The sequence below is a fragment of the Phacochoerus africanus genome, chromosome 3 (assembly GCF_016906955.1).
Source record: "Phacochoerus africanus isolate WHEZ1 chromosome 3, ROS_Pafr_v1, whole genome shotgun sequence".
NCBI lineage: Eukaryota > Metazoa > Chordata > Mammalia > Artiodactyla > Suidae > Phacochoerus > Phacochoerus africanus.
In genome coordinates this window covers 197,743,251-197,753,580 of record NC_062546.1, presented here as the reverse complement: position 1 = coordinate 197,753,580, position 10,330 = coordinate 197,743,251, and the positions used below count along the sequence as shown (strand labels likewise).

General features: G+C 56.8%; 1 protein-coding gene across 1 annotated transcript; it reads left to right on the top strand.

The window, feature by feature from the left end:
- Positions 1-526: 526 nt before the first annotated feature.
- On the top strand, positions 527-8,745 carry NMUR1 (neuromedin U receptor 1). Its single transcript, XM_047773750.1, has 3 exons — positions 527-665; positions 2,883-3,768; positions 6,820-8,745. Exons 1-3 carry the CDS (start codon positions 612-614, stop codon positions 7,200-7,202), a joined length of 1,323 nt encoding a protein of 440 aa, XP_047629706.1. The 5' UTR covers positions 527-611; the 3' UTR covers positions 7,203-8,745.
- Positions 8,746-10,330: the final 1,585 nt, after the last annotated feature.

Below are 10,330 nucleotides of genomic sequence, written 5' to 3'. Positions count from 1 at the left end.
ATGGGACCCTTTGTGGCTTGTCGACCTGGAGAGGCTGCTGGGATGACCTTGGAGGTGCATTTGAAACATGGGGAGGGAGTTCCTGCTGTGGCGGACCAGTGGCCTCTTAGGGAGTGCTGGGAGGAAAGTTTGATCTCTGGCTAGGCACAATGGGTTAAGGACCTGGCGTTTTCACAGGTGCAGCTTAGGTTTCAGTCATGGTTCAGATCTGATCCCTGACCTGGGAACTCCATAGGCTGTGGTGCAGCCATCAAAAGCAAGCCAGCAAGCAAACAAGCAAGAGTGTAAACCCCCTGTAAAGTGGGTTGTGACGAGGTTTCCAGGAGGTGAAGGTGCTCTTGGAAGCGCCCCATCAAATACTTAGAAACACAATTGCTACGATTTGGATGGGTGGGAGGGCCGCCCAAACGGCTGTGTCGGGGTTCAGCCGCGGGGTGGGCTGCGGGGGCGCCACTGCCCCCTGTTGGCCATCCTGGCCAGAGCGCCCCCGGCCCCCTACAGGCGGGGCAACACGCGGGCTGCTCCGGCCTCCGCCGGCGTCAGTCTGCCAGTCGGCTCGCTGCTGGCGCCGCGTCTGTCCATCGATCAGTCAGTCCTTGGACGCCCGCCCCATGCTCGGTGGGTGGGCTCCCGGCTCCTGGATCTCGCGGGCCGCAGACGGCATGGTAGGTGAGCGGGATGCCGGCGTGGGCACGGGCGCGGCGGCTGGACCGCGCAGCCGGGCGGGGAGGGCGCGGGGCAGGGTCTCCTTAGGACGGTAGGGATCCGAGGGCGCGTCGGGGCGACCCCTCCCCGCGGGACTCGCAGCCTCCCGGTGTTTTTCTGTCTTTTCGCCGGTCGCGTACGCCGCAGGGCTGGGGGGCTCCCATGCGGCGACTTTTCCTGGGACCGTAGGAGCCTCTCTCCAACCCGGATCGACGACGCCTGCGTGTTTCCAGTTCATCTCCGCTGTCCCCACTCGCATCACGCAGCAGTCCGGGTAGGGAGTGCGGGTCCGGCGGCGGGAGCAGGAAGAACCTTGAAGTGAATGAAGATGCGCCTCGATTCCAAGGCGCGGGGATTGGGTGTAGGAGAGGCGGGGAGGCTGGGGGAGGCTTCTGGGGGGAGGCTTTGGTGAGAAGGAAGCTACTCGGCATTAAGGATACTTGGGATCTGGGGAGAGAGAAGGACCTGAAAAAGAAAGTTGAACGGTGGGAGCGCAGGTACGTGGTCAACGGGCAGCTCCAAACCCCAATCCAAGGAGTGGATGTGGAACTGAAGGATCCAGGAACCAAGCCTGAAAATCGCCACTGCTCAGAGGGGAGGGGAGGTGGTGGTGGTGGTGGTGGTGGCGGACTTGGGGAACAGGCTCAGAGGGCAGCTCGGGGTCTTTCTGGCCAGGCCACATGTCGGGCAGAATCCTGCTCAGCCCCTCTCTCATATCCCTAGATCGTCCTTCCCTTGTCCTGTGGGAAGTAAGGATCATGTTACCATGCATTGAAGCTGAGCACCTGAAATGTATCAGGCACGCTCCTGAGAACTTCATTCTCTGATTTAATCTTCCCAGAAATTATATGGTGGGCTCTATCGACCTACCCATTTTACAGATGAGGAGGCTGAGGCACAGTAAGGGCATGTCACAAAAGAGGGTGGCAGAACTTGCATTTGACCCCAGGCCAGTCGTTTAGTTCCGTGGCCTGGGTCCATACCTGCTCTATCTGGTGAACTGGCAAAGAGATGGGGAGCCAGAGAGAGGAGAGGGAACCCTGGAACTGGCAGTGTCCAGGGTGTCAAATATTTCAACGTTGAACCATTCAGAGAGCAGAAACAGGAGCCAACTTTTGGATCAGCGCTCTAGGTTTTGGCTCCTTCACTCCCTTGCTTGATCCCCACAGTGACTCGGGCCTCATAGTGAGGCGATGTAATCAGGACCTTTTGTGCGCTGGGCAGGCCCTGTGTTAATATTTTCCAGGGATTAAATGCCTGGATCCTTGTAATATGAAAACAGTCACAGAGAGGTTACCATGCAAATGGTGCCACAGCTCGGAACTGGGGAGGCTAGATTTGAATCCAGGGAGCTGTTTCCAGAGCCCCTGCTTTTAAAAACTATGTGATACTGTGCACCGTACCCATTTTACGGAGGCCCAAACTGAGCATCTCTCCCAAAGTCTGTGGCTTTAAAGGGGAGAGACCCAAGGGGAGACTGCTGATGGTGTAGCCCACGTTTGAGAGTCTGTCGCTATTCAAAAGTTTCTACAGATTGTGATTTTTTTTTTTTTTTTTGGCTGAACCCATGGTATGCAGAAGTTCCCAGGCCAGGGATCAAACTTGTGCCACAGCAACGATAATACCACAGCAGTGACAACACTGGATTGTTTAACTCCTAGGCCAACAGGTGACTCCACATTGTGAAATTTAAAATTGAAGTCCCTCGGAGTTCCCGTCATGGCTCAGGGGAAACGAATCTGACTAGGATTTATGAGGTTGCAGGTTCCCTGGCCTCACTCAGTGGCTTAAGGATCTGGCATTGCCGTGAGCTGTGGTGTAGGTTGCAGATGCGGCTTGGATCCTGAGTTGCTGTGGCTGTGGCGTAGGCCGGCAGCTGTAGCTCCAATTGGACCCCTACCCCGGGAATCTCCATATGCCGTGGGTGAGGCCCTGAAAAGCAAAAAATAAATAAAATAAAATAAAATTGAAGTCCCATTTTGTAGCATCTTTAAGATGTCCTTTTTTACATCTCTGAAATTGTGATGCATCTCAAAATGGATGGCAAAGTTTTTCCTTCTCAGCAGGTCATAACCTAACAGCCCTCTGGGTTTGGGGGCACCTTTGGTTTGATGAATGAGGACAGAACCAGGTTCCCTGAGTGACTTTTCTGGTTGTCTCTCTCTTCTGTTCTGCAGGATCCTCTCTGCCTCAATTGCTCCATCCTCCCTGGAGACGGGCCCCTGGGTGCAAGGAGCTCGGAGACTTGCAATGACAGCAGGGTCCTGGGGCCCTTTGATCTTGAGGACTTGAACTTGACCCATGAGGAGCTCAGGCTCAAGTACCTTGGACCCCAGCAGACAGAGCTGTTCATGCCCATCTGTGTCACCTACCTGCTGATCTTCGCAGTGGGCACTGTGGGCAACGGGCTGACCTGCACGGTCATCCTGCGCCACAGGGCCATGCGCACGCCCACCAACTACTACCTCTTCAGCCTGGCCGTGTCGGACCTGCTGGTGCTGCTCGTGGGCCTGCCCCTGGAGCTCTACGAGATGCGGCGCAACTACCCCTTCCTGCTGGGCACTGGTGGCTGCTACTTCCGCACGCTGCTCTTTGAGACCGTCTGCCTGGCCTCAGTGCTCAATGTCACGGCCCTGAGCGTGGAGCGCTATGTGGCCGTGGTGCACCCGCTGCGGGCCAGGTCCGTGGTGACGCACGCCCACGTGCGCCGCGTGCTCGGGGTCATCTGGGGCCTCGCTGTGCTCTGCTCTCTACCCAACACCAGCCTGCATGGCCTCCAGCAGCTGGAGGTACCCTGCCGGGGGACGGTGCCCGGTTCTGCCGTGTGCACCCTGGTCCGCCCCAGAGCCCTCTACAACCTGGTGGTGCAAATCACCACGCTGGTCTTCTTCTGCCTGCCCATGGCCACCATCAGCGTGCTCTACCTGCTCATCGGGCTGCGGCTGCGGCGGGAGAGGCTGCTGCTGCTCAGGCAGGAGGCCAAGGGCAGGGCCAGGACTAGCGACAGCCGCAGGCTCCAGGGGCTGCAGAATAGGAATCGGACGCAGGTGACCAAGATGCTGTGTAAGTGTTGCTGCCGGGAAGAGGGGCCGAGCCAGGCCCTGGGAACGAGGCTGGGGCTTCCAGGGGTCTGGGAGGAGGGGCTGAGTGTCTGGGTTTGTGATGGAGGCTGAATGTGCTGTGCGGTGTGGAGTAACCCCCCGCCCAGGCCTTTAGATTACCTGTGAGAGGCTGACACCAAAGATAAATGTTAATTGTTCATGGCAGGATTGCCTACATAATTGTGGGGCCGTTGCAAAAGGCAAATTTGGGGTCCTCTGTTAAAAAATCATTAAGGATATCAAGACGGCAATAGTAGAGCTGCCGTCTTGACCCTTCCAAGGTCAGGTCCATGTGCAAAGACACAGGTGGCATGAATGGAGCCACCTCTGGCTCATGGAACCACCCACAGACAGGGCAGAGGCATGTGGTGGGGCTCCAGAATGACACAGCTGTCCATGGGATCTGGACCCTCCAGGTCTCTCATCTTTGCTCCTAAGGATGTCTTGGCTCTGCTTTCCTACAGCAGCCTGGCAGGCAAGACAATGGGCACAGAGTTCCCCTTTCCTATGGAACTAACTGTCCTCTTCCTTTAGAGCCTATTGAAAATCCCAGGGAAGCGTCATGGCTCAGTGGTTAACAAACCCGACTAGTACCCATGAGGTTGCAGGTTCGATCTCTGACCTTGCTCAGTGGGTTAAGGATCTGGCATTGCCGTGAGCTGTGGTGTAGGTCGCTGACATGGCTCAGACCCTACGTTGCTGTGGCTGTGGCGCAGGCCAGTAGCTGTAGTTCCTAGCCTGGGAACCTCCATGTGAAGCGGGTGTGGCCCTAAAAAAAAGAAGGAAAAAAAAAAAAAAGAAAATCCTAGGGAAGGATTCTGACTGGCGGACTAGGTCATGGCCTCCTATCTGGCCAGAGTGTCAGGATGCAGAGGTGAGCAGCCCCCACAAACCCATGTGCTGGGATCCGGGGGGGGTGGGGGGTGGGGCAAAGTCCCAGAAGAAGGGGAGCAGGGTGCTGGAAAGGCAAGGTGATGCATTTCCTCCACACTGTCTGTGGTTCCCTGAGGACCAAGGAGTGACCATGATCTAAAAGAGGTCATCAGGAGGCGTGTTTGTGAGGCCCGGGGTGCAGAGCAGAGGAGGCTCAGGGCAGACATGTTGGCCGGGGCCAGCCAGGGCATGCGCAGCTGGCTTGAGGCTCTGGATCATACTGTGGCCTGGTGCTTTTTCAAAGACAGTGGTTCTGGAGAAGCCAGACAAGCTTCTAAGCCAATCCTGGTTCCCCTCCCCATCCCACCCTGTCCCACAGGGCCTGAATCAGGTAGGTGGGGATGAGCCAGGGCAGGACACGGCTGACGAAACCGTGGGATTCTGGCCAGCTTACTGGGGACTGCCCCATTCCCAGAGAGAGACCCTCTCCTCTCATCCCCCAGAACAGTGTCCCAGAACCTGGAGTCACTGGTACAGCACCCCAAGATGGGACTGACCTGGAGCTCCGTGATTGCCTCCTGCACTACAGACCCCCTGCCCTATCCCCCCCGGGGTCTCCTATTCCCCTGCCCTTGGGGGCCAAGGTGCTCATCCAGGATGGCTCTTGTCCTGGGAAGGTGGGCAGTTTCCCTAAGACCACCTTGCTTGCTGGCTTGGGGCTCTGGCTTTCTTCTCGCCCTCCCTCCCTCTTCACTTTCTGAGGGTCTGCTGTGCACCAGGCTGTGTGCTGGGTGTATTGAAAGCAACCTCTTGACTGAAATCCAGGATTATGAAGAGAACCATGCCGGCTGGAAGCGGGGAGGTACTGCAGGGGAAGGATGGTGAGTTGGAGAAGCAAACCCAAGAAACAAAAATCAAGGCAGACCTGGAGTTCCCGGCATGGCTCAGTGGTTAATGAACCCGACTAGTATCCGTGAGGATACAGGTTCGATCCCTGGTCTCGCTCAGTGGACTAAGAGTCCAGTGTTGCTGTGAGCTGTGGTGTGGGTTGCAGATGCGGCTTGGATCTGGTGTGGCTGTGGCTGTGGCGTAGGCCCTATTCGACCCCTAGCCTGGGAACCTCCATGTGCTGCGGATTCAGCCCTAAAAAGGCAAAGGCCAACAACAACAAAATCAAGGCAGACCCAAGAGACCCAAGGACGGGTGTGGTTAAGACCTGGGCTGGAGGGAAACCTGGGAGAAAGAGTGAGGGCTTGGCTGGCCTGGCCTGCCTCTTTTTTTTTTTTTTGTCTTTTTTGTCTTTTTTGGTCTTTTGGGGGCCACACCCGTGGCACATGGAGGTTCCCAGGCTATGGGTCTAATAGGAGCTACAGCTGCCGGCCTACACCACAGCCACAGCAATGTGGGATCCGAGCCATGTCTGTGACCTACACTATAGCTTGTGGCAATGCTGGATCCCCAACTCACTGAGCAAGGCCAGGGATCGAACCTGCATCCTATTGGATATTAGTTGGGTTCATTAACCACTGAACCAGGACGGGAACTCCTGTCCCGCCTTTTGTGAGGGAGTGCTGTCAAGAAAAGGGGAGTTAACGTAGGGCAGGATATTCAGTGGAGCCCAGGAGAGCGGGGGTCTGGGGGCTGAGCAGGCTTTCAGGGCAAAGGCAGGCCAGTGAGTTCGTGTGTGTGTGTGTGTGTGTGTGTGTGTGTGTGTGTGTGTGTGTGTGTGTTGGGGGGGTTGTCATCTCATTCTCTCTCTCCATAACCTCCCTACCATTGTCTGAGGGCCCCATTCTCCTGCTTCTCTCTGCTTACACATCAGCAGGCACAGCCTCCGAGTGTTGCCTAGAGTGGGCTCCGTCACTCGGTTCCACTCCCACGGTGAGAGAATCAGATCAGGCCAGCCTATCTCGGGTGTCCACGCCTCATCCAAGGCACCCACCCACCCACCCCGTCAGTGACAGGGGTGAGAACAGCCAGTCTCTAAAGGGGTGCGATCAGCGCAGGCAACCTTCCAGAAACTTCCAGAGGGACAGTGGGCATGGGAGGGGTGGGTGTGGGAGGGGAGAGGGGGTGAGAAGGGGCGGCCCGCACTGAAGCCCGGGGCGGGCAGCTGAGGGGGCTCCCTCTCTGCCCGCAGTTGTGCTGGTTGTGGTGTTCGGGATCTGCTGGGCCCCGTTCCACATCGACCGCCTCATGTGGAGCTTCGTGTCCCGCTGGACCGGGGGCCTGCACGTGGCCTTCCAGTACGTGCACGTCCTGTCCGGCGTCTTCTTCTACCTGGGCTCGGCCGCCAACCCTGTGCTCTACAGCCTCATGTCCAGCCGCTTCCGGGACACCTTCCAGGAAGCCCTGTGCCTGGGCACCCGGTGCCGCCACCGCAGGCCGCGCTACAGCTCCCACAGCCTCAGCAGGGTGACCGTGGGCAGCACCCTGGGTGACGTGGGCTCCCCGGGCAGCAGGGCCCACCCACTGGCCGAGAACGGGGGCTCAGAGGGGCAGCAGGTGACAGACCCCTCCTGAGAGGAGCCCAGGCAGCGCCACCCCAGGGCCCAGCTGTGGGGGCCACATCTGCCTCCCCTGCAGGGGCGTCTTCATGGTCTGACCCCCTTGTGCCCACTTAGCTTAGAAACTGATTCCTGCCCCCACCTGTGGATCAGAAGGACTAGAAGGTTGCTGTGGGCACTCCAGCCCCCAGACCCCGGGTTACGATCCTGTGCCTGTAGGAACATGGGCATGGGCTCCATCTGGGGACCCTGCACCCCACCCTGGTCTCTGAAGTGTTTCAGCAGGGCCCCACCTTTCCTTCCACTCCTCACCCGAACTTCTGCGAGTGCTGGCCCCTTCCGTCCGTCCGTCCGTCCATCCGTCTCTAGCTCTTGGCCTCCACCTGGGCCCCTCCTCTGATCTGCCCCCCCCAGTTGGCTTGTTCTGCTCTGGGATCGTCACCTGGTGGAGCCGCTGGGTGACAGCTGTGCCAAGGATCCAGGGGCCCTGGTTCCTATCCCAGGCCCGCCGCCACCACCTCGCCCTGTGGCTTCAAGCAAACTGCCTCGCCTTACAAGTCCCTTGTTTGCAAGATGAAGGGGACCCTGACCTTCTGCAGTGTCGCGCTTTGGCACGTTAGCTGTGGTTTTCCATGTATGTACAGAAGCCACTGCTTGTCACAAAACAGATGCCCTCAGATTAACAAGACGGAAATGACTTGACATCCTCGCCACCCCCCAGCCCTTACTCACCCCAATCCCACGTGCTCGCCCCCCTCAAGAGCCACTCAGGAAACATTCTCTGCTTGTTCTAGAGCAAGGGCCACTTGCCACCAACCATGGGACCTCGTGTGAGCAGAGGCCCCTACCTGCCTCTGTCATCACCTCCTCACAGACTAGTTCAAGGGCTCGAGGTGAGCAGGGCCTTGGGCCCAACCGGCCAGAGAACCTCTGGGGGCAAGAGACATGGGCCCCACCTGGGCAAGTCCCATGAGGACTGCTTGGGGCCCAGCGAGGTGAAGAGACAGAGGGGTGAGTCCTAAAGCAGAGCGCCCTCCTGAATCCCCATGGGCAGGTCGGCGCTCAGTCAGGACTCAGTGAATGGCTGGAATTTGTGCTGTTGCAGTCCTTGGACTCCGTCCTCCTGCTGAGAGGAGACAGCACCCTGGCCTCCCTGGCGGGGAACTGCAGGGCACCCAGGGAGCTGCTGGGCCTGCGGGCCGGGTCCTGCCTGCGGACTCCCCAGCTCAGGCGCCAGGTTCCCTGCCACGTACAATGTCCTGGAGTTTCTGACCTTCGATTCAAAAATAACGAACACTTATTTAAAAAAAACTGGCAAGTACACATAAGCAAAAATGAAAAGAGTTTTAAATAATTAAAAACCACCCTTGCTTGGGGCAGGGGAGGGGGAAAATGGAAAGTGGTTTAATGGGTATAGTTTCAGTTTTGCAAGATGAAAAAGTTCTGGAGATTGGAGGCAAAACAGTGTGAGTATGCTTGAATGATATTGAATTATACACCTAAATGGTTAAAACGGTAAATTTTATATTATATGTATTTTACCGCAACTTTTTTTTAAAAGAAAGGATTAAGTCTAGGAGTTCCCATTATGGCTCAGTGGAAATGAATCGTGAGGATGTGGGTTCGATCCCTGGCCTCACTCCTGTGTATTAAGGATCCGACGTTGCCATGAGCTGTAGTGTATGTAGGTCAGAGATACGGCTTGGATCTGGCGTTGCTGTGGCTGTGGTGTAGGCTGGCTGCCTAGATGCCATGGGTGCAGCCCTAAAAAGAAAAAAAAAGAGGGAAAGGATTAAGTCTAAAGGAAAGGAAAAATTAAAAATCACCCAGAGCTTTCTTCTCCAGAAGCAACCACTGCATGTAAGACAGGACGGGGAGATTCGAGAAAGGAGCTTGTGAAGAGAGGCTGCGCAGAGCTATGAGAGCCCAGTATCAACTCTGAAATGTACCTGCCAAGTTGCTCCCAAAGACTAACTGTGGACTCCCTGGGGCCTCTCGTAAGAGATAGTCAGAGATGGCATCTCCTGATGCTTTGGTCAGAGCACATTTTTTTTTTTGTCTTTTGTCTTTTTCGGGCTGCACCCGGGGCATATGGAGGTTCCCAGGCCAAGGGGCAAATCAGAGCTGTAGCTTCCGGCCTACACCACAGCCACATCAACACCAGATCCGAGCTGCATTTGCAACCTACACTACAGCCCACAGCAACGCCGGATCCTTAACCCACTAAGCGAGGCCAGGGATCAAACCCACAACCTCATGGTTCCTAGTCGGATTCATTTCCACGGCACCGCGATGGGAACTCCTGGTCGGAGCACACTTGTGAGGAGGCTGCTGTGGGCAGGGAAGCGCTGGGCAGCTTGAGGCAGGTGGGGGGTGTAATTTATCAGAAGGCACAGGTCTCAGTGTAAACCTGATGTATGTCTCTCAAGTGTCTCCACGACATCAGTGGATGGGACCCCTGTGTCATGAGCTGCTGCTTACCATGGAGAGTGGGAAATGGCAGCTCTGGGCTCAGCCTTTGAGAAAAAGGGATGGAGGTGCCAAGGCCAGCCAGCAAGTTCCCACTCTCTCCTGACGGCCGCATCCTCTGCAACTTGCCCTCTGCACGGGTCAGGGTGGTGACAGCACTGCCAAGGGCTGACTGCTACTCCTAAGGCAGGAGGAGTCCTCAACTCTGTAAGGATCTGGTTCATCTGGGGTTCCGGTCACCTCCCATCCTGGCTAGAGTGACCCGCATCCCTTCTCTTCCCATGTTCCAGAATTTGGGCCCTGGTGTCTCCTCCACTCCTGCCATTATCCTGGGTGACGTGCGAGTCCACGTGGATGGCCCACTGCTGCCCTGGTGTCAGCTCCTGATCTTTCCCGCAGCTCTGGACACTCTCCTCCACTCTGGCCTCTTAGCCCCTTGGTCACATCTTCACTGCCAGGACCCCCAGGAGTTTTCTGCCGGAAATGCAAACTCTTGCCTCCTTTTGCTCTGTTGCTGTAGATGTGCTACCTGTATTCTTTAAGCTCATCTAACGTTCCCAGTTCCCAGCGGCTCTGCTTCCTCCCAGTCCATCAGCTTCCTCTGACCTCCCTTTCCCACGGGTCCTAGATCATATTGCCCATCACACACACACACTGGTCTCTCTCTGCCAGTAC

Excerpts from the sequence above, each read along its gene's own strand:
- NMUR1 (XM_047773750.1), top strand. The coding sequence starts at position 612 with ATGCTCGGTGGGTGGGCTCCCGGCTCCTGGATCTCGCGGGCCGCAGAC. Across the intron at positions 666-2,882 it reads CGCGGGCCGCAGACGGCATG|GATCCTCTCTGCCTCAATTG; the intron begins GTAGGTGAGCGG and ends TCTGTTCTGCAG. Across the intron at positions 3,769-6,819 it reads GCAGGTGACCAAGATGCTGT|TTGTGCTGGTTGTGGTGTTC; the intron begins GTAAGTGTTGCT and ends CTCTGCCCGCAG.